The following is a 25,152-nucleotide window of genomic DNA, read 5'->3' on the forward strand; positions in this document are numbered from 1 at the left end:
CCCCCCCCCCAAAAAAAATAAAATAACCAGAGCAGCTGGGTGCAGGTGGCTCACATCTGTAATCCTAGCTACTCAGGAGGCTGTGACCTGAGGATCACCATTCAAAGCCAGCCAGGGCAGGAAAATCTGTGGGAGTCTTATCTCCAATAAACCACCAGAAAACCAGAAGTGGCTCAAGTGGTAGAGTGCTTGCCTTGAGCTTAAGACCTGAGGGACAACACCCAGGCCCAGAGTTCAAGCCCCATGGCAAAAATAAATAAATAACCAGCAGCCAGGGGAGGGTGGCTCATACCTGCAAATCCTAGCAATTTAGGAGGCTGGGATCTGAGGACCACAGTTTGAAGCCAGCCCTAGGATAAAAGTATGTGAGACTCTAATCTCCCATAATCCACTCAGAAAAAGTCAGAAGTGGTGCTGGGGCTCCAGCAGAAAAATGCTAGCCTTAAGCACAAAGAGTCCCCAGGATGGGCAAAAAAATTTTTTAAAAAAGATCAAAAAGGACTAGAGTTATGAATAAGTAGTAGTAGAGCACCTAGCTAGCATTTCTGAAGTCCTGAGATCAAATCCCAGTACCAACAAGGACAAAAAAAAGCCGGTGTATGAAATATACTTTTAGTTACATATATCATTATGCTCCAAAACTTTAGTATCATTATAATGATAGTAATACTATTTCAATGACATGAAAAACTTTTAATACCTGAATAAGTGATGTTACAGAATTTAGACTGCATTAATTGTACTAAATGAGGAACTAGAATACACAAAGTAGACCTGCCCCCCCGCACCCCCCCAAAAAAATCCACTCCTTAAATTAAGTACTAGGAAGAAATCTCTGAAATTGTGAAAAAACATACCTTGCCCAGAGCGGCTTTGGCGAGAATCTACACTTGACTGTCTTCGATCCGATGGTTCCTCGCTTCCTCCATCTGCATAAAATTGAAATGAAAATAAATAGATACTGAAGCTAATGCTTTTTATCAAGCATTAGCTATATCTTAAAACTACTATGGCTATCATTTGATTTTATTTCATATAGTCTGCATTATTAAACTATTTGAGGATTTCCCCTAATAAAACAATGAGTCTTTTTAACAGAGTTTTAAAATAAACTTATTTCTTTTTAAAAAACTTAACATGTATATTACAGGAAATACACACACAAGAGACAAAGAACAAAATCATCCACAGTCAAAAGCAGTCCAGCTGGATGTGTCCTTCTAGATCCTACATGTACAACAATGATCCATTTGAGGTAATGAATGGTATGTGTCATTCTTATACAGATAAATTATACTCTAATCCACTTCAAACGTAAGGAATGAATGTTATCAATTCCAAAATTCTCTCAAAGAATTTCAGCTTAGAAGCCCTGATTTAGAGCCATGTCTAAATGAATGACTGACATTGTTCCTCTAAATTATATCAAATAATCCATAGGGATAAATGTTTTGCTACAATAATATTTTATAAGATCTTTAAAAAAATAAATAAACCTGTAAGTGACATAAATAAACAGGTCTTCTTAAATTATATGTAAACAAACCCAGTTCATTATATAATATATAGGTATTATATAATATATATCATTATATAATATATATTAGGTAAACAAATTTGTTTACCTAATTCCTTCAGTTTTATTACATAGATAAAAATGACTCATCATAAATAAAGTAGGAAAAATAAGACCAAATCAATATACTGAAGATGTCAAAAAGTATATCTAAGACTAAAATACTTATGGATATAAAGCCAGGCATGATAGTGCATACCTGTAATTCTAGAATTTAAGAGACTGATGCAGAAGGATGAAAATTTGAGTCCTTTTTGGGGCTATGCAGCAAGTACCAGACCTTCTGAGCTAAACAGCTATTTTTTAATAGACTTAATGACGTAAAAGCTTTAAAACAGTAGTCTAAATGTCAATAAACTTCTTTTCACTTCAGTCAAGTTTAAGATGTATTAAAGATTGGAAATTTTCCTTTATTTGTTCTTTTATCTTATTTAACTTAATAGGAACAATTAGTAGCTGAAAGATGGCTTAACAAGAATTATTCTTGCCTTGTTATTTTTTGCAATACCCTCTTAAACACATGGCCTTTTGTGTGTGTGTGTGTGTGTGTGCGCGCGCGCGTGTGCACGCACACGCATATACACTAGCAATGAGGCTTGAACTTCTGGCTTAGGTGCTGCCCCTTTGCTCTTTTGCTCATAGTTGGTGTTCTACCATTGGAGTCACAGCCCCACTTCTAGCTTTTTGTGATTAATTGGAGATAAGAGTCTCATGGACTCTTCTTGCCTGGAATAGCTTTGGCCCAAGATTCTCACATCTCAGCCTCCAGAGTAGCTAGAATCACAGGGGTAAACCACTGGCAAATGGCAATACATAGCCTATTTTAAAATTAATTGATATAAGGTTTAAAATTAGTTGATATGAATTTTCTTCTTAAGTACATTTATATGTAAGGCTTAGTAATAATTAATATATTTATTTATACTTATATATTTATATATTGTATACATTTATCAAATATTCCTTATTTTGCAGAGGGTTTAGCTACCAGTTATTCTAGCCAACTGATCTCAAAAATAGAATGACAATACAAATAGAAAATAGACTGGTAGAAAAATGTTACTATATTGAGTCCAGTATGATCTTAGCAAGTTAAGAAAATACTCCACACTAATTTAATCAGATTTGTAAAATAATTTAGCAAACTAAAAAAGACTCAAAGTTATAGTCATATTTTAAGATTTATAATACTTTAAAAATATGTCAGTTTATTTATTGAGTAATATTTTGATATTACTCAAACTTACATTTGAATAAAAATATATTTAGAAGCTGGGCTCAGTCCTATAATCCTGTCTATCCAGTAGGCAGAGATCTAAGGACTGTGGTTTTGAGCCAGCTCAGGCAGAAAGTCCATGAGACTCATCTCCAATTCTAACCTTCCCACAAATAGCAGAAGTGGAGTTGTGGCTCAAATGGTAGAATGCCTGTCTTAAACAAAAAGGCTCAGAGAGAGTGTTCAGACCCTGAGTTCAAGCCCCAGAACTAAAGCCAATAATAACAATAACAATAATAATAAACATATTGATAAAATGTTACCTGAAATATAAAAGTAAGAACTTTCCTTAAATGTAATTGGGGGAAAAGTCAAGGCAAAATTGCACTTATGCATTAACTTATCAAAATGATGGCTCTGGGCTGGGAAGTGGTGCTGTGGCTGAGGGACAGCGCCCAGGCCCAGAGTTCAGGCCCCATGACCGGACCCCCCGCCAAAAAAAGATGGCTCTGCCTGTTAAAATACAATTTTTAATTCCCCATTTCTTTTTAAGGGAAAATGTGTATCTAATAATCCCTTAACTATACTTCAAATTCCGAGTCAATTTGATCAACTTAATTGGGGCGAGGGGCAGAGGCAGCTACTGGGGCTTGAACTTAAGGACTTGTACTGTTTCTTGGCTTTTGTGTTCAATGCTGGCACTCCATACCACTTATGCCATACCTCCACTTCTGCCTTATTCTGGTTAATTGGAAATAAGTCTCTCAGACTTAGTCAAGGGATGATTCAACTAGTAGAGTATGAGCCAGGAGGGCTTGAAGCCCTGAATTCAAGCTTCAGAACCAACACCAACACTATCTCTCTCTCTCTCTCTCTCTATCAGACAATATAAAAATAGAGTAAAAGCAATCAAATTTCTCCCCAAGATAGTTACACTAATTTTTATTTTCATAAAAAGGAAATGTTCCTGTTTCTTCACACTTTCACCAATACTATTTAAGCCTTTTCAAATAAATTGGTATCTGTTTTTGTTTCATTCACTTTCCTCATTCATACCGAGGCTGACTTTGAACTTTGATCCTCTGATCTCAGCCTCTTCAGTAGCTACAATTACAAGCATGAGCACCAGAACCTGGCAATTTTTAAGTTTTCCAACCTTCTACAAATTCTTCAATTCTTATGAACTAATATCCAGAGTGTCCACGAATCTTAAATATTCTCTTCTTTCCAATGTTTATTTAAGAACAAAGAGAAAAGTTACAATACCCAATGTAAATATATGAAAATGGAGGTAGGAAACTTGGGAGAGATGGATAGAGAGGTGATACGTTCCATAGAATGATAGAAAGGGTGACTGATCAAGATGCAAGTATGTATATAAATAAGTGGACTTGTTAAATTGAAACCCCTAATACAACTATTTGGAGATAATAATGTTAATTTTTTCTCTCTTTTTTTAATTGTTGGTTATCTTTTTCTCTGTCCTTTTTTCCTGTTTTAAAATTATTATCTCCAGGGGCTGGGAAGGTGGCTCAGTGGTAGAGTGCTTGCCTTGCATGCATGAGGCCCTGCGTTCAATTCCTCGGCACCACATAAGCAGAAAAAGCTGGAAGTGGTGTTATGACTCAAGTGGTAGAGTGCTAGCCTTGAGCTGAAGAGCTGAGGGGCAGCACCCAGGCCCAGAATTCAGGCCCCATAACCACACACACACACACACACACACACACACACACACACACACACACACACGCACGCACGCACGCACACACACGTTACTGAGAACTTCTTTAAGCAAAGAACTAGACAGAATCCAAAAAAACTGAAAAGCTTCATGGTGAACTTTGAAACACACTGCCAACATTGTAACCCTCCTCTCTAGATCTATATTACTGTTCCTTACTATGGTCACCATTATGCAAAACTCTATATATGAGGAAGAGAATTTAGGATTTGATATTTTGTGCTACCAGTGCTTGAGCAACTAAAACTCACATTATACAAAGGTTCTCCAACTCTCCGTGATATCTGTCACTAAAAACAGGTATTTATGCTCTATAAGAAATTCAACAAGGGCTGGGAAGTTGGCTCAGTGGTAGAGCGCTTGCCTTGCATGCCTGAGGCCCTGGGTTCGATTCCTCAGCACCACATAAGCAAAAAAGGCCCTGGGTTCGATTCCTCAGCACCACATAAGCAAAAAGAAAAAAGCCAGAAGTGGTGCTGTGGCTCAAGTGGTAGAGCGCTAGCCTTGACTGAAGAGCTGAGGGACAGCGCCCAGGCCCAGAGTTCAGGCCCCACGACCGGACCCCCCCAAAAAAATCAACAAAATGCAAGAAGTGCAAGAAGTGCAAGAAGTGCAAGAAGAGGAGGAAGAAGAAGAAGAAGAAGAAGAAGAAGAAGAAGAAGAAGAAGAAGAAGAAGAAGAAGAAGAAGAAAAGCTAGTTCCCTCTAAATGTTTACAATATGAAAACTATACATTTCATTTTTTTAGTAAAAAAAATCAATGTTCATTACAGTGACATGAATTACTCTTGCCAAAGCAACCACTTGCAATGGAAACATTTTTAACTCACTTATGGTCTGGAACAAGGTTAACCACCATATGCTGTCCTAGAAATTACATTGGAAACAATGAGTAACAAGCCTGATCTACTTGTTTAATGCTCAAAAAAATCTTTAAGCATGTTTGCCTAGAATAATTTGTATTCTAAAGATAGCCCTTAAAATAGGGTAGAAGTATACTGGGGATAGAAACTACAATGATGCTAGATACTGGTGACTCACACCTGTAATGCTAGTTACTTGAAAGGCTAAGAGGATGAGAACTGCAGCTCAAGGCCAGTTTGAGCATACAGACAAGACCCCATCTCAACCAATAGCTAAGTGACGTGATGCACACCGGTTATTCTAGCTACAATGGAAAGCACAAATAGCAAGATCTCAGTCCAGGAGTGAATCTAGGCAAAAAAGAAGATCCAATTTCAAAAAAAAAGGGTTAGTATAGTTCAGTGGTCCAGTATGAGGCCCTTAGTTCAAACCCAAGAATTAGGGGGTAGAAGACAAGGAGAGAACAGGACAAGGGGAGGAGGGGAAGAGAAGAGAGACAAGGAAAGAGGGGTAAGGAACGACAGAGAGAGCATTGTCCTAGACCCTTGCTACAAAGGCAGGAAGATTAGTTAGAAGGGCAATTAACACAAGCTCTAAAAAGCAATGTCTTGAATAACCCGAATGTAAGAGCAATAAGAATTCATTTTTCAATGAAGTCTCTGCAAACAACACTTACTTTACTCTAGAAACTACTGAAAATTCAACAGTGGCACCAAGAAGGACCCCTTTCTTGGCTCTTTGTGGATAATCTTTGGAATAGATACAAAAATTCTCCCAAACCACCCTGAAGAAATGGCAAGACCTCACTACATAATTACATGTCATACATGTAACACAATCTTCTTTGTGGTCAAGAAAGCAATTGGAAGGTGACTGAAAGTGTGCAATGTATTGTGAGACAGTAAAGCTTTATGATTCAAAGAAATAAAAACTGCAGTCTTAGACTCATTAGCTCCATATACAATAAAGCTTACTGTACAAACTCCTTAGAAAACATGTTCAAACTCTAGAAGTGGAATTGTTAATTATACAATGTAAGCTGGGCACCAGTAGCCTAATCCTAGATACTCAGGAGACTGAGACCTGATGATTGTGGTTTGAAGGCAGCCCAGGTAGAGAAAGTCTGAAAGACTTTACCAGCAATAGAAAAGCTGAACCAGAGGGATGATTCATGTAGTAGAGCACCAGCCAGGAGGGCTTGAAGCCCTGAGTTCAAGCTTCAATACCAACACACACACACACAATCAGACAATATAAAAATAGAATAAGAGCAATCAAATTTCTCCCAAAAATAAGTTTCATTAATTTTTATTTTTATAAAAAGCAACTGTTCCCATTTCTTCACACTTTCACAAATACTATTTAAGCCTTTTCAACTAAATTGGTATCTGTTTTTTGTTTCATTCACTTTCCTCATTAATAGTAAGGCTGGGTTCATGTTTACTGGCCATTTGACATTTATATATTCCTGTTTACATCCTCTACTTATTTTTGCCACAACCTTCTGATCTGCACTTCTGATGAGCACTTTGCAATTTCTAGGATTGTTTAATAGGGATTATATTTTATTTTATTAGTTTGCTTTCTACTTTTTTTCCTTTGTCTTTAGTATTCAGCAGATTAAGTGATTGCACATTTCTTTGCATTTCTCCTCTGTGATAGTCATTGACCTTCTTTTACCAAATTTGACGTTTTCAGTTATATTTCTTTACTCATTTTCTGTTTAGTCTTGAAAAAAATTAATATGGAAGGCTTTGCAGATTTGCATGTCATCCTTGCACAGGAATCAGGCTAACTTCTCTGTATCATTCCAATTTTAGTGTATGTGCTGTTAAGGTGAGCACCACATTTCCTTAAATACCGTTTCCACACCAATGTTTCTATTCTTCTTCTAGAATTCCAATGACATGCATATTAAACATTTTGTTATTGTCCTACAGAATCCCTGAGGTTCTACTTTCCTCTTATTTTTGCCTTAGTTTAGATCTGGATAATTTCTGTTATCTGTTTGCAAGATCACTGATTCCTCTTGTCGACTCCATTCTGTTAGTGACCTAATCAAGCATGATTTTTATTTATTACATTTATTAGTTCTGAAATTCTCATTAGGCTCTTCTTTGTATATCCTATTTCTTCATTAAGATGTTTTATTTTTCCATGCATTTTAAAATTATTTACATGATTACTTAATGAGGTATTTTTATAATAGCTTTATTAAAATTTTTGTCTGAGTAATTTCAATGACTAATATTGGCGCTGGCATCTATTAATGTGTTTTTCCCTTATAAACTGATGTTTGTTTTCTTGGTACTTTATATATCAGTTGCACATGCAATTTACATGTCAATATTTTGTGTGTTATTTTAGATTATATCCTAGATACTCAGGAGACAGATCCAGAAGACTACTGTAGTCCAAAGTCAGCTTAAGCAGCGAAGTCCGTGAGACTCCACCTCCAAAAACAGCCAGCCAAATGCCAGGCTGGAAGTGTGGCTCAAGTGGCAAGAATGCAAGCTGAGCAACTGTGAGATCCTAAGTTACCCTTACGCTGGCAAAAAACATAAAAAATAGAGTCAGGAAATAAATTACTCTTAAGACAATGAAACTATAAGAGATCCTCAAGAAGGCAGTATAGATGGAGACACAGAGACTTAAAAGAGATCAGAGGACTAGCCTTGGGGCTGAGTCCCAACATACAGAAGGCTGTAAGCATAAGGAAGAATTAACAGAGATGAAATGAACAAGTGCCACTTCAGAATAAGAGCAAAACCAGAAAAATACAGAAGTCACATAAAGAAAGCGAGAAGATCAAATGTCAAATGTCAATAGGTTAGGTAAAATGAAGATTGAGAATTAACCAATTAAGTTTAGCCAATCTGATTTAGCACGGCTTCTTTATGTGGAGTGGTGGGGGTGAAACTGATAGGATTAAGTTTAAGACAGTCAATTAGAAAAAGCTTCTGGGAAAGTTCTTGTATTTTCTTAGACATGAAAAGAGACTGAAAAGGCTCCTAGATAGGCTAGCTGTCTTGTTGTAAAAGAAATAAACCACAGAGTATAAGCTAACATTATGAAAAATAGTGTGGAGATATGGAAGACAACAAGATTCTTGTAGAAAACTACCCTACAACATGGCCCACAAAGCATAAAGTGTAAAATACTGACAGAGGAAAGGCTTTTGAATCCCTTAGACTAAGCAGTCTAATTCAAATTTTCAATTACTTGAGCCATAAAAATTCTAAGTAATACTGGCAGCATCAAAATACTTGAATATATTAAATGGGAACTATAAAGCTTCTATCAACTTACTCCTTTTGTTTCTTCTACCTAAAATGTAATTCTCTCCATAATAAAATTGTACTCAATATATGTTGAAGGTGCTTGGTAGAGCTATATCTCAAGTGGTAGAACACTAGCTTTGAGCACAAAGAGGCTCAGGGACACGACCCAGTCCGCCCCCTCCCACCCCCACCCCCACCCCCGCCAAAAGGTGCTTGGTGTCTAGTACAGCTTGACTGATTGGACTCTATCTTTGAACTATTACTATTTGATTAGAAAAACTGAATTCTCTGGCCCCATTTCTTCATCTGTGAAGCTGACCCATTTTGTTGTGATAATAAAGTAATATACATAAAACAATGCAAATAAAAATAGCACAAAGTATATATTAAGTGGAATCTTCATGTAGAATCATCATATTCACAAAAATATTCTTAAATACCATTTCCTCTTTTCTATACATAATTTCAGATTACCCATACCAGGAACAATTATTTCTTCTTTCATGATTCTATTATAAATATCTATATTATAGCATTGCTACACTGATTATCAGTTATTTATATGATTATAAGATGCACTGCACTGACAGATGTTTGAGATGTGCCTTTGGAAGCTATTTTCATCTTTTTTTTTATCTTGCACGCAGTGGGTATTCTTCCTTTAAAAATCTGCTGAATTAATCTTTTCAAGGGCCAGCTCCAAAGTAATTACATTCATGTAATAAAAGCTAGTGGTTTTGATGTGGTCTGGAATACAGCTTAAAGAATCTAGCTTTCTTATACAAACTATAATAAGAAAACATGATTTCTGCCTTATGTGGATGCTAGAACTAAAAGACAAACAAGTATGTAAACACACAGGATCCTAGATATGTGTGCAAATGTATGTAGAAAGGAGGAGAGGACATGTTTATAATTGTGGGACTGTTTAAGGGAATTGGAGAGGGTAATGAATAGCACCAAAATACACTACATCTGTAAAGGAAGATATCAAAACCCAACTCAGTTGGGTGAGTTTACTCTCACTTTTCCCAAATGTGAGAGTAAATGCAGGAATCAATCTGATTAAATATTGTATATGGGCATGTGAAATACCATGGTGAAACAACTTTGAAGAGTTAGCATACACACACAAAAGCATGACAGGAATGTGGAACAGGTCCTATGTAAGGTGAGATACTAGTGAGAGGGGGAGGGTGAACAAAAAGTAAATATGACATTGTTGAAATTGGTATGGGAGGGAGGAAGAGAAATGAAGAACTGTAATAAGAGAGGGTGAGTCTGATCAAGATACATTGTGTGCAAATATGCACATGCAAAAATGAAAGCCTTCTTGTACAACAAATTATGTTAATAAAAGTGTAGGGAGTCCAGCGTTGGTGAACTGGAAGTTGCGCTGTGGCTCAAGTGGTAGAGTGCTCTCCTTGAGCTGAAGAGCTGAAGGATAGCACTCAGATCCAGAGTTCAAGCCCCAAGATTGACCAAAAAGAAAAAAGTGTAGGGAAAGTCAACAAATTAACCATGCATAGGCAGCATGATCCTAAGCACTATGGACTTATCCTCCACACCACTAACAATAATTTTTGTTCTTCACTAGGATTTTCTTTGTTAAGCCCAGACCTTAAAACTTCCTTAGTTCTTAAGAAAATATCTACAGCCAGGCTCCAAGGACTAATATCCACAATCCTAGCTACTCAGGAGACAGAGATTGGGAGAACAGAAAATCAAGACCAGCCCAAGCAAAACGACATCCTAGAACTGAGGATGTCAACACACTCCCTCCCAACTCAACTATAGCCAAAAAGAAAAAAAGAGAAAATATCTAGTATCTTTTACTATAAAGAGAAAAGAGAGTATGTATACTGTATACAATATACATAATGTCATCTGTATCATTGCTAATTCTTTTAAAATATATACCTAAAATATTTTCATAAATTGCCAGAGTATAAAAGAAGTGAAGATCACAGGTTCTTATAGACCTTAAACTGTTTTTAATTTTAAAAATTTAAACCACTTTCTCATAATGAGTTGTTAATTTGTATTTGCCTAAGGCTTCCCAAATATTCCATCAATAGTCTTCTGATCTGTAACTCAAGAAAAATTCTACTAACCAGAGAATATTTTGATTTTCATGATGTAGCTATACATCAATAATGATAACAACATAATAATAAAGTAACTTGCTAACTGTAAATACAACAATCACTAGTAATAATATCAGTATTTTAAAAGTTGACTAGGTGCACAATGGATATGAAAAAATGACAAGCCCAATATTGAATGAAACTGGAAGTGTGAACTTCGTTAAAAATAAAAGGTGCTTATAAGTATGTATGTGTACATACTTGCACATTTTAAATAAAATTTTATTTTATTTTAGAGTAGTTGTATATTTACAATACAAGAGGAATCTCCCAAACTCCACACTCAGTATCCTATCCTATCTTATTATAATTAGTTGTTACAACTAATGAATCAATCTAAATACATTATTATTACCTAAGGTCTACATATTATTGAGAGTTCCTTGGTTTTTTAATATTTTTTATTGTAAAAATACTGTACAGAGGGGTTACAGTTACATGAGTAAGGTAATAAGTACATTTCCTATCGAGCATTATTACGTCCTCCTTTGTTTTTCCCCTACCATCCCTACCCTCCCACCTCCACAAATACACTCCCCCTCCCTCTGCAGGTTGTAAAGTTCATTTTCAACATAGTGTTTTATTTTTTTTTGGCTGCCTTTTTTTAATATATTTTTATTGTAAAGATACTGTACAGGGGGGTTACGTTTACATGAGTAAGGTAATGAGTACATTTCTTATAGAGCATTGTTACCCCCTCCTTTGTTTTTTCCCCTACCATCCCTTCCCTCCCTGCCCCTCCCAAGTTGTAAAGTTCGTTTTCAACAGTGTCTTGTACATTTCCTTGTAACAGTGAGTCAACCTGTATCCTTATCAACCTGTATCCTTATGTTATTTCCCTTCCCCTCCCAAATTAGAAAAATGTACATACAAGATGCAGGGCACCGAAATCAAATACAGTGAAAACAGGGGTAATACCATGGGGGGGAGAACATAGAAAAGAAACAAAAAAATCACATAGTATAAGTACATAAAAAACAACAGCAACAAAGATAAAACCTCTTTTGTTCCTATCTTGGGGTTCATTTCACTTAGCATCATCTTATATGGTCATATGTACATAGCTTTTTACCTTTTCTGCTTGTCCTAGACATATACTAGTTATTGCAAATAAGGGAATTCATGGGACCTCTGTTTCTTTGCCTGACTTACTTCATTTAATATAATTTTTTTCCAAGTCTTTACATTTCCTAACAAATGGGGCAATGTCATTCTTTCTGATGGAGGCATAGAATTCATTCATCTACTGAGAGGCACCTGGATTGGTTCTATATCATAGCTATGGTGAATAATGCTGTGATAAACATAGTTGTGCTTTAGAATGGCCTTGTTTGTGATCGTTTGGGTAAATGCCTACAAGTGGGATTGCTGGGTCATAGGGGAGCTCTATAGGGGATGGGAAGGTGCCTTAGTGGTACAGTGCTTGCCTTGCATGCATGAGGGCCTGGGTTCAATTCCTCAGCAGCACATAAGCAGAAAAAGCCAGAAGTGGTGCTGTGGCTCAAGTGGTAGAGTGCTAACCTTAAGCTGAAGAGCTGAGGGACAGCGCCCAGGCCCAGAATTAAGGCCCACGACCGACAAAAATACAAACAAAAATAAAAATAGGGGAGCTCTACAACATAGTGTTTTATATATCTCATTGTTACAATGGGTCACCTGTATCCCTATTTAATAAGCATTTTGTTATTTCCATTCCCCTCCCCAAATTATGAAAATGTATATACAAGATACAGGGACTGGAATCAAATACAGTGACAACAGGGGTTATACCGTGGGAGAGTTCATTTTTAACCTAATGCCTTTTTGAATTCCTAGGATACCATATTATAGTCACCATGTCCTCTAAGGCTCCTAAATATAAGTTGTTTAGACTTTCTTATGGTGACCTTGATAGTTTTATGGAACACTAATCAGGTATTTTGCAGATTGCCCTCAACTAGGACTTTTCTGGTATTCTCAAGATGACAATGAAGATTATAGGTTACTGGAAGAGAGAAAACAGAGGCAAACTGCTATTCTCATCACATCACATTAAAGTACATGTTCTGACAAGCATGAAACTAAGTTAGTATGTATATGTGTCTGTACACACATACATTTCTTTTCTTTTGTGCCAGTCCTGGGGCTTGAACTCAGGGCCTGGTTGCTGTCTTTGAGCTTCTTTTGCTCAAGGCTAATGCTCTATCACTTGAGCCACAGCTCTATTTCTGTTTTTTTTGATAGTATACTGGAAATAAGAGTCTCACAGATTTTCATGCCCCAGCTGGCTTCAAATGGTGATCCTCAGATCTCAGCCTCCGAAGAATGTAGGATTGCAGTTATGAGCCACTAACACCTGACTTACACAAATACCTTTCATGAAGTGAAAAGAGAAAGTGAAGCTTTAGCTTTTCAGGCTGCAGCAACATTCATGAAAATAGATACCTACTTGGCCCTTACTATGTGTCAGAGAAAATGCTAAGTATTTTATAAATTTATATCATTCAATTTTCAATAAAGCCTTATGAAATAAATATTTATTCTCTTAATTATAGCAGAGATGTGTTGTTGTTGTCGTTAGAGGACAGGGTCTGAACACAGGACCTGGGCACTATCCCTTAGCTTTTTCACTCAAGGCTGGAGTTCTACCACTTGAACCACACCTCCACTTTGGTTTGTGCTGGTTAATTGGAGATAAGTGTCTTATAACACAATCCCACATGGTAGGGCCCAAATAGAATAAAAGGGGGAAAAAAAGGAGAGGTCACACTAGCACAGGTATTCTTGACTCCAGTGATTTTCTTGCAAAAAAGGGGGGAGGGGGCGGGCAGGGGGCCAAGGGTGCTGGCACTGAGTTACAGCACTACTTCTGGTGCCTGTAATCCTAGCTACTTAGGAGATCTGAGGATCATGGCTCAAAGCCAGTCTAGGAAGGAACCTCCATGAGACTCTTCTTTCCAATAAACCACCAGAGAACCAGAAGTAGTGCTGTAACTCAAGTGGTAGAGCGCTTGCCTTGACCTGAAGAGCTGAGGGATAACTCCCAGGCCAGAGCACCATGACCAACAAAAAAAGAAGAAAAAAGCGAGAGGGGGGGGGAGAGGGGGAATAAACAAATTCCTTTTTTGGGGGGGGGTCCAGTTGTGGGGCCTGAACTCTGGGTCTGGGCACTGTCCTTCAGCTCTTCAGCTCAAGGCTAGTGCTCTACCACTTGAGTCACAGCGCCACTTCCGGGTTTTTTTCTTTTTGCTTATGTGGTGCTGAGGAATCCAACCCAGGGCCTCAGGCATGCAAGGCAAGCGCTCTACCACTGAGCCAACTTCCCAGCGGAATAAACAAATTCAAATGCATTTTAAAAATCAGAATGAAAACAGAAATCTTACAAGTATATTAGAGAAATATCTTTATAGATTTCAAATAAGGAAAGATTTTTGAAATATCACACATGGTTAAAAAAATGATAAAACTGAATAAACTCAAATTTGAACCTTCAACAGAATTCTAAGTCCCAAACGAAAATTTTAAGACAGTGAATAGAAACTGAGAAACTATCTCTGAAATAAATATCACAGACTAAGGACTAATCTAGACCACAGGTTTATAAACTACAGAAGAGGTAAATATTTTAGGTCTTACAGACTAAATGATCACTATCACAACTACTCAACAAATTCTTCCATTGTAATTAAAAAATAAGCAAATATAATATGTGCATAAATGAGTATGCCTATATTCCAATATAACTATTTATGAGCACTGAAATTTGAATTTCATAAAATCTACAAATTATAATGAAAATGACATTTTAATCTCTTTCATTTTTTTCTGAATCATTTAAAATAAATGCAAAAAAATATTCTTAGCTCATAGATAGTACAAAAACAGGTGGTAGGCTAAATTTGTCCCATAAGCTTCCTAAACTATGTCAAGAAGAAAAAAAATATATATATATATATATATAATTTCTATGAACCAATATCCAAAGCGTAAAGTTTATGAGGTTATTATTAAACAAGGAAATTATAAATTCCAATAAATACATGAAAAAATGTTCAGTCTCACTAGAAATGAGGAAAATAAATCAGTATGATACCACTTTTCACTTATCAAATAGGGAAAAAAGAGATCTGACAATCTGAAAATTTGAAAAGATATGCCAAGACAAGAACTCTCAAATACATCTAAGAACAAAAACTGTTTCAATGACAATAATGAGAAATTATCTAGAAGTGAAAATACAAATAACCTATATCTTGCCAACTTCACTTCTGAGCATAGACCCCAGAAATTCTCCAGTGTGCAAAATTATCTGTAATTACATAAACATCACTAACACCAACAATAAAAATTGGCAAAAACAAAATTTCTATTAAGAGGAAAATGGATGAAAGAAATGAGTTCATAAAATTAAATAGTGCAGCCAGGTATCAATGGCTAATGCATGAAATACTGACTACTCAGGAAGCTGAGACCTGAGGATTGAGGTTCAAAGACAGCCTCAGTGGGAAAGTCTGTATGACTCTCATCTCCAAATAACCACCAAAAAATCAAAAGTAGAGCTGTAGCTCAAGTGCTAAAGCACTAGACTTGAACAGAAAAGCTCAGGGATAGTGTCTTGAGTTCAAGCCCCAGGACAGCACACACATAAAATAAACATTATCAAAAAAGGAACTATCTAGCCTGCATATACCAATAGGGAAAAAGTTGTTGAATAACACAGAACATTATGCCACTCAGTAAATTTTGAGACACAATACTACACCAAAAGGTGTTCATAAACACACTTACCATAGATTTCTGAACTCTGAAAATGGAGATTCAAACATCAAGGTTTTAAAATCAAATTCTATATTTGTATTTGTGAGTGCATATTTTCTATGTCTGTATGTTCATTAGAATATGGTTAGTTATAAAAATGAAAACTGGTCAGAATTAGGCTGAGTTTTAATTTGGAAACTGTAAGAATTTGTATTTTATAAAACTCAAACTCACATTTTACAAAATTCATTCTTATACCAAAATGGACTAGAGAGTACTGAAACTGGAGACACAATAATTTAAGTGAACTAAGATGAAATGCTAAAGTAATGAAGCGAGAATGAAGAGGGAAGACAAAATTCAGAATATTCAGAAGTTTTAATCAACTGAACTTAATGAGTTATTAGATATGGTAGCCATATTGGAAAGCTTGACTAATGTTCCACATATACTTCCTATGTATACTTGTTATGAGCTTTTAAACAGCTTTTAGAACTGTGCATATACATTAGTTGATGGTGATAATTTTCTTTCTTTTTTGGGGGGAGGGGGGGGTCCGGTCGTGGGGCCTGAACTCTGGGTCTGGGCACTGTCCCTCAGCTCTTCAGCTCAAGGCTAGCGCTCTACCACTTGAGCCATAGCGTCACTTCTGGCTTTTTTCTTTTTGCTTATGTGGTGCTGAGGAATTGAACCCAGGGCCTCAGGCATGCAAGGCAAGCGTTCTACCACTGAGCCACCTTCCCAGCCCCGATGGTGATAATTTTCTATTATAGCCAAAAGATTGAAAAAACATTTCAGGATAAAAATTGCAGTTAAAACTTTTTTTTTTGGGGGGGGGGGGCTAGGCACTGGTGGCTCAGGACAGTAATCCTAGCAATTCCAAAGGTTGAGATTTGAGAATTGTGGTGCAAAGCCAACCTGGGTAGGAAAGTCTGTGATGGCCTCTTTATCTCCAATTAACCACCAGAAAACCAGAAGTAGTGCTGTGGCTCAAAGTGACAGAACACTAGCCTTGAACAAAACAGCTAAGGGACAGTGCCCAGGCCTCGAGTTCAAGCCTAATGACCACAACAAAAGTAAAAATAAAAATAAGAAAACACCACTTTTTTTTGGATGAAACTCAGGGTCTGGCACTTGTAGGCAGGTGTTCTTACCACTGAGCCATACAACCCCCAAGCCCAGAGCCATTTTGAAAAGTATAGCAACTCCATTGGCTCTGTTCTCCAGTTTTTACAAGAATATACATCAATGCATGCCTCTGAGGACTAAGGACAGAAGTAAATATTAACACCTCTTAATCTTCAGTTACAAGAGGATGAAATGAAGAAAAAGTGCAGAAACTGGTACGAAGACTGGGTCTAGTCTATGACTTTGGTCAAGTCACTTAACATCTTTCAGACTTATTGTCATTTATTAAATGATAAATTAACAAAATTTATTCCATGAGATTATAAAAAGTATAATTATGAATGTTTTAAAAGATGTGTTTTTGTGTTTGATATTACCAATTACTGAGAAGCCACTCAATACTGGGGACTTGTAAAGTATGCTAGAGAAGTAATGAAAACAAATGTTTTTCCCTCTTAAAGTACATACCCACTCTACTATGAGAGACAGACATTTAAACTAATGTGCAGTTTCAACTTGTTGAGCTATTTCTCAACTTAACCAAGTTTGTTAATGATTTTAATGTCATTTAATCTTTGGACAATCAAAACATTGGCTTAGTTAGTTTATCAAACTCAAACTTTCCTAAAATATAAATATATGGGTGCTGTCACTTTATAAACTATATTTGTACTTATAGCTAAATTTTCCTGTTATTCTATTTCTTCCAACTTTAATGTAGATTAATAAAATATTCATAAAACAGAGCCTTCAAAAAGTTAACTCTCAATATCCTTTAATTTCCTTTAACCTTAACTACATTATCAGTCTGAAGAATTCGTAAGTAATACCTTCAGAAACTAGGTTTTAGAATGACACAAAGTCAATGTCAGCTAAATAAATACTAAACAAGAGCTTATCACTTAGTCAAAAATGAATTACTCTTTTTATTATTTTTTGTATTTATTTAGTATTAGTATTTGTAAAACCTCTTGTTTTTATGCAGCAACAAAGTACTTACTCATTTTTTAAATAAACCAATATTCATTTGCTGTCAGAACCACCACATACAAGTCATTCCTTCATCAGTTTACTTTGCACCACTCTCCTTCAATAATTACATCCACCTCTCTTTCACAAATTTACAGTACTAATCCTTGCCAGCCATTTTGTTTTCAACCTGTAACACAGCCAGCTGCCTTCAGCCTGACTCTACTAGCATATCAGATAATTTGGAAAATAATCATAGAAACAGCACCTACAAGATACCAGACTATACTCATAAATATTTCTCTTTAAATATGCTTTACATTTTGATGTTTCTTCATTTCCTTTCAATGTAATTTATTCCCTCAACTTAAATACTCATCCTGCTCACAGTAATTTTCCTTACCGCAGATCCTATAAATGAAGTTGACTTATTACTTTTTAAACATTAGGATCTTCAGATTTTAATAGATAACACTAAAAGTATGTTTTCAATATTTTCTGTAAAATAAAAGCATAGAAGGGTTGTTTATTTGTCACTGTGATTTAAAGCTAGAGTCTAGCAGATCATCTAGCCCAGAATAGTAAATATATAAAAGCTAACATACATGATTCTCACATATCAAGGGTATTTCAAATAGCCAGCAGACAACAAACAATTCTCCACCTGTTATAGACTTACAACATCACGCTGTTTGAACGTCAATAACAACCTGCCCTTACCAAGAATCACTGAAGTCTTAGATGACAAATTATCTAATGAAATTTTAATATGATGGGGAAGGGTGAAGCCAAAGTGTTACTATTAGTGTCCTGTTCTTCAGAACTCTTTTCTGTCATATCTTCCCTATCCCTCAACAAGTTCCACTCATCTGTATTTAATACATGTTCTGAAGTTATGCTACTCATTAGCTTCTTCCTGCTATTACTCAAAACTCATTTTTAGAGACACTCTTCAATTTCATTGAGTAATATTATTTACAAGGTTTATTAGCATGATATGTAATGTTCTATTAAAGTATCAATAAATAAAGCAAAGGAGGAAAGACTGCCTGAAAGAAAATAAATGTTCAAAGACACATAATAAGGAAGTGTCTTAGCAACCTCATTCTCTTCCAATCTCCTCCTTGCCAAGGTATTTTTTGTTTTACTGTGATGCTAGCTAACCACCCAAGCTGCTGTGAAAGCCTCTGGTTAGAAAGGATTTCAAGGCTGCTGTATCTTGTGAAGAACCAATCAGATTTCTTTGTTTCATCTGCAACATTCCATCAGGGGTTATATAACATTTTAGATACATGAGACATTCTAATAATATAGTATATTTCAACCTATAGTTAGCTATTTATTGTTATTAAACGTGGCACATAAAAATCCTATCATTACTCTGTGTTGCTCAATAAAATCAAAGAACTGTAGTATAATTTTTTTTCCTTTGAAGAGAGGATATAGTGAATTTGCTCTGTCTAAAAGCAGGTGTTTTTGAAAATACACAATACAAGCATCCTGCAGACTACTAAGATTAATTCTGATTCCTTATTATTTCTGTCTACAGTAAAGTGGTGGGTGAGGTAATCCAACACAGTGCTAGATAGCCCTATAGTTGTTAATTCTGATCACATACAAAATTGCTTTGGTATGAAATAAGATATCATAGATTTTTTTATAGACCATGCTGAATCCTTTGCATTTTTTAAAGCAAAGAAAATAAGTATCTTATATGTTTTGACAAATTTTCTTAGATAAGAAAATCTGAATTCTGAATGTTATATCCATTATGCCAACCAAAATAAAATACCAGAAGCATTGTTATCTATATAATCATAAAATATCTTTCTTTTTCTCTTTCATAGAGAAAATGATTCATAACTTAAATACCGTTGTTCTGTGCTATTAATACAGTAACTCAGATGTTCAAAATATATTAAGTTGGAACCTACAAATATAGTATATTTTTTCTTTTACAACTCAAAATCATCCCACAGATGATGGCTACAAATCAGCACAGGATTAAAATAGTACCTCAAAGCATATAAAAAAAACTCAATCTGTTGGGTGTGGCTTAAGAAAACATATCTTGTCTCCACTGGACAGCTCCTCAGTAACATGCAGTCACAGAAACCCAAAATACAGGAGTACAGAAGGAAGTGCTTCCGGGAGGGGATGGGAACTAAACCTCCATGTTTTTTCTATGTTTGATGTTCAATTGTTTCTATACAGTACTTCTAAAATAACAGTACTTTTTGAATCAGTGCTGAGCATTGTCAAACAAGAGAAATTTTACTTGTCCTACTTCCTTTATTTTATACTGTCTACAACATGGCTGTTCTTATAAATGTTTTGCTTTCATAAAAGAGATAATCATTTAAATCATGACTATGTGTAATGCGAACTCACTGCATTACAGTCATCAATAAAATATGAAGTGTCAACTCCAGTGTTCATTCTACTGATTTTTCCATATCTCAGCAGAGAATGCTTTCTGTTATTACAAAATGAACAATGTAAGGAAAGAAACATTGACAGGAACTGCGACAAATATTCAACAGAGAAATTTAAATGCTTACTTTAAAAATCTAATATTAATTAGAAAAAACCTTTATGAACAATATCTCTATCAATATATATACACACTACATACATTTAGTAGAAATAAGTCTGTTTATAAGCTACCATACATGCATTTACTGTTACAATGCATATTCCTGAACCCCTATATAGAGAGTACATGCAGATTTCAAAACAGTTTCATTCTTAAATAGCCATAATCAAATAATAAAACAGCTAAGGATGTATGACATACTGAACCAAACTATGCTTAAGCCTTTAGTCTTATTAAAACAATTTTCTCTCATTCAGTGTAGCAAACCCACCTCTGAATCATATTGACGACTATTTTATTCCCAAGCCCTGAACGTGCTGCACCATTTTGTTTGTCTTCTGGACAGTGAAGAAATCGGCAGAACAGCAGTGAAGGAGTGTACTGGAGTCAGCAGAGTCAGTGCCAGCCTCCTACTGCAGTCTGTATATCGAACGCACTCAAACCCACAGGTGCCTACGTAAAATCCTCCAGCTGCAGCCTGCAACTTAATGTTTCCTTCAGCAGTAAATGTGCATGCTACTTTCACTTTGCTTTAACCCAATAAATTGACAGAATGCACCACAGTCACCTTTAAATTTTTATTTTTGCACAAAATAATTAAGTCATTATCTATATTGAACATCCAAAAATGAATAACTTTTAAATCATGAAGATCAGAGAGATAATCACCAAAAGAGAATAGATTTCTAATAGTTCTTAATTTCCAAACTGATACATTGTTTCAGGGAAAATTATTAAAAGCTAACACATATGTCTCCCATCTTAAGAGCTAGCTTATAAAAGCAATTTTTCACATATCATAAGTATATAATAAGCAAACATATAAATAGGATTGCTCCTATCCATACCTTTTCATAAACATAATTTATTAGAAACGTATCTGTTTAAAGATGAAGTGAATCTAACTAAACCAATAAATGGCAAATGAATCAAGAAACAGACTCAAATCATTTGCTATAAACTTCAAAGGCATACAGTTTTATGCTACCAGGATTATAAAATTTTAAAACTATAGGAAAGCTTAAAACCAAATACAGCTTACCCTTACCCCTTTAAACAAATAAAGGAGCAAAAGAGATTAAACTTCAAGCTACTTTCCCAAGGTCATATAGCTATTCAATAGCAGAACCTGCTCTTCTAAATACAGCTTTTAATAAATCACTAGTAAGTACTGAAACTCACCCATGTGTAAACAGTAACCTAAATATTCCTGACTACTAAACAAATTAAACTGTGGCAAAAAAGAAAAACATCTTTATGAAAAACCAATGTCCAAATCCAAATGGTTCCATAGCAGAATTCAATCATTTACAGAAATAGCATCAATTCTACAAAAATTCTTCAGATGATAAAAGAGGAAACACAATTCATTTTATGAGAATTATTCAGAAAATAGATAAAAATATTAAAAATAGACCAATATTCATTATGACTATAGAAACAAAAACTGAACAAAATATTAGCAAGTAAACACCAGAATGCATTTTTAAGTAGAACACACAATGAATTTAGGGTTTATCCTCCAAATGCTAGACTAGTTCAGTTATTTTTAAATCAATAGATTTCATAATGGGTTGAAGAACAATCACACAACCATATAATGGTGCAGAAAGGCTTTATCAAAATTTAATATATGAAAAAAACTACAAAAAATCTAAGAATAGAGGAAAATTTATATAACTTTTTAAAGAACATCTACTTAAACAAACAAGCAAACCTACGGTTAATATGATACTTAATGGTAGAAGACTAAATGTTTCCCTCAACTGAGATCAAAGACAAGGCAAGAATACCAATTCTTAACATTCACACTAGAAATCCTAGCTAGGGCCATAGATGAGAAAAAGAATAAAGGGCATGCATACTAGAAAGAAAGAAGTAAAATTCTTCCTATTCTCAGAAGACACTGTACACTAGAAAAATTTCAAGAAATCTAGTTTTTTAAAAAAAAAAAAACCAGAAGGATCAATTTTGGTACCCTGGGTATTGTACATTTATCTGAACTAGGGACGGGAAGGGGAACAACAAAAGGGTGAGACAAAGGCAAAGAGGGAACTTTCCCAATGCAACAGCGATACTCACAAGACAATATGTTGGAAATGATCAGTACCTCTGTACACCACCTTGGCAATAAAATTAAATATTTTGAAAAGCAGAAGTACACACACACACACACACAAAACCTTCGAAGTAGAATAAGTGAATTTAGTGAGACAGGACAAAATCTGGAGACAAAAATAAATTATTCTTATATACCTATACATATATGTTTTACATATGAGCAATGAACAACTAGAAAAATGGTATATTTTGAATATGCAATATCTCTATTTTGAATGCTTGGTCCCCAGCAGGTGGCACTATATTGAAAGGTTGTAAAAACTTTGGGAAGTGAGATATGACTACAGGAAGAGTCAGTGGGGCAGGTCATTTAGGATATCTTATCCATGGACCTTTCCTGCTTTGCTCTCTGCTTCCTGTACACCATAATGTGAGTTGCTCTGACATGTCCTTTCTGCCATGATGAACCCTCTGAAACCACGAGCCAAAAGAAATCTTCCTGCTAAGCTGTTCTCTCAGCTACTCTGTCACAAAACAAGAAAAGTAGGAAGAAAAAATTAAATACAATAACAGAGAAGTGGGAGGAGGGGGGAAAGGGAAGAAGGCAGAAGATGATAGGTGGATAAGGAAAATGAGGAAGTAGAAGACATGGTGATAGATGATGATGATGATGATGATACTTAATTTTAAGTCTAATAAAATATATACTAAATTTGTATGCTTAAAATTACAAAATGCCAATGAAAGGCATTCAATAAGACCTAAGTAAATAGAAAGACACATCATACTCAGGGACTAGAAAGACCACAAGGCAAATTTTATTTCTACCTTAACCGATCTATTGATTTAATCTAATTCCAATAAAATTCTTAAAAGTATTTAAAGATATAGATGAACTGATTCTAAAACTTATAATAGAAGGGCAAATGACTTACAATAGCTAAACAATTTTGAAAAAGAAGCAAGCTGTAAGTATCACACTATCCTATGTTAAGACTTAAAGCTATAGTAATCAACATAGTACAGTATCAATGAAAAGAACAGAAACAAATAAGTCAACAAAACACAAAACAGACAGGGCTTAATTGTTTTAACAATGGTCCAAAAATGACACAAAATAAAAAGGATCCTATTTTCACTGTGGTGTAAGAAATAGTTGTATATACATATACAAAAATAAATTAATTAACCATAATCTTATATTTAAATAACTCAAATTGCTTCAGAGATCTAAATTTAAAGCTATAAAAATTTGGAAAAGAGCATAAGAGAAATATTCACATACTGAATTTAGGCAGATTGGAAGCTTATTTCTTTATTTGTGTGTGTATGTGTGTGTTTTACTTTGTTTTGGTTAGGATTAAGATTTTCAGGTACCAGAGATTGAACCCAGGGCCCTACACACTCTACCACTGAGCTATATCTCCAGCCCTAAAAGAATGAACCATTTAAAAAGTGATAAATTGGCCTGGGAAGTTGGCTCAATGGTAGAGTGCTTGCCTCACATGCATGAGGCTCTGGGTTCAATTCCTCAGCACCACATAAACAGAAAAACAGCCAGAAGTAGCGCTGTGACTCAAGTGGTAGGGTGCTAGCCTTGAGCTGAAGAGCTGAGGGACAGCGCCCATGCCCAGAGTTCAGCCCCCACGACAGACAAAAAAAAGAAAGTGATAAATTTACTAAACACTCTTAACAGCATAAGCAAAACACATATACAATGGGCCTGTATCTAGCATATACAATAAACTCTCAAAATTTAATAGTAAATTTGTATGCTGTTTTTATTTTGCTTTGTCCTACAAATAGAAGGTGCAATATGCTGCCTTTAAAAATTGATATTTACATACAAAACTAACTATAATTTCTATTAGGCGAATCATGTAATCATGGCAGTGTAACATTAGTGAAAAAGTAGAAACATATGGATAATATAGAAAGCAAATATTGTAAAGTAATACCAGAGGAGAGGAGGAAGAAAAAGAGAAGAGGGTGTGCTTAAATCCGAGGACCTAATTTAAAAATGGGCAGAAGATCTGAAAGGATAGCAAATAAGCACATGAAAAGATGTTTATTAGCCAGTAGAAAAAGCAAATTAAAGTCACAATGAGATACCACCACACATTTAACAGGACAATATTTAACTGACAATATCAAATGCTACAATGGATAAGAAAGAATGGGAACTCTTAAATATTACTGGTGTCAATGGAAATGATATAACTGCTCTAGAAAAGTTGCTTCTTATAAATGTAAACATATGCCTATTATATTACTCAATCATCCCACTTCTAGACACTGACCCCAGGGACACAAAAAGTTATGCTCACATAAAAATGTGTCTGAATGTTTATGTGGTACTATTCATAATCACCAAGCAAAGGAAATAACCCAAATATTTCCCAATTAATAAATGAATAAACACCATATATCCAATGGTGAGCCATTTTAACCAATTATTAAATCCAACAATGTGGTCAAGGGAACCTCCAATTCATAACTAATAGGTCAGAAGTACTGGGATGCGGGGGAGGTCCAGACTTGACATTCATGTCTTTTTTTTTTTTTTTGATCCGGTCATGTGGGCTGAACTCTGGGCCTGGGCGCTGTCCCTCAGCTCTTCAGCTCAAGGCTAGCACTTTACTACTTGAGCCACAGCGCCACTTCCAGCTTTTTTCTGCTTATGTGGTGCTGAGGAATTGAGCCCAGGGCCTCATGCATGCGAGGCAAGCCCTCTACCACTGAGCCAACTTCCCAGCCCACATTCATGTCTTAAGTGGAAAGCAGTCTCGTGGGATTAGCACTTAATTTATGGAGTCTGCACTAAATGTAGGTAGTAT

The 25,152-nt window shown here is 35.4% G+C and overlaps 1 protein-coding gene across 1 annotated transcript in view; it reads right to left on the bottom strand.

The window, feature by feature from the left end:
* Tanc2 (tetratricopeptide repeat, ankyrin repeat and coiled-coil containing 2) overlaps window positions 1–25,152 on the bottom strand; it is a 278,406-nt gene that overhangs the window by 208,631 nt on the left and 44,623 nt on the right. Inside the window, exon 3 of the mRNA XM_013033239.1 lies at window positions 858–929. Within this exon, the coding sequence (XP_012888693.1) occupies window positions 858–929 (72 nt within the window). The remainder of the gene's footprint in view (window positions 1–857; window positions 930–25,152) is intronic.

The sequence above is a fragment of the Dipodomys ordii genome, unplaced genomic scaffold (genome assembly GCF_000151885.1).
Source record: "Dipodomys ordii isolate 6190 unplaced genomic scaffold, Dord_2.0 Scaffold165, whole genome shotgun sequence".
In the NCBI taxonomy this organism is placed as follows: domain Eukaryota; kingdom Metazoa; phylum Chordata; class Mammalia; order Rodentia; family Heteromyidae; genus Dipodomys; species Dipodomys ordii.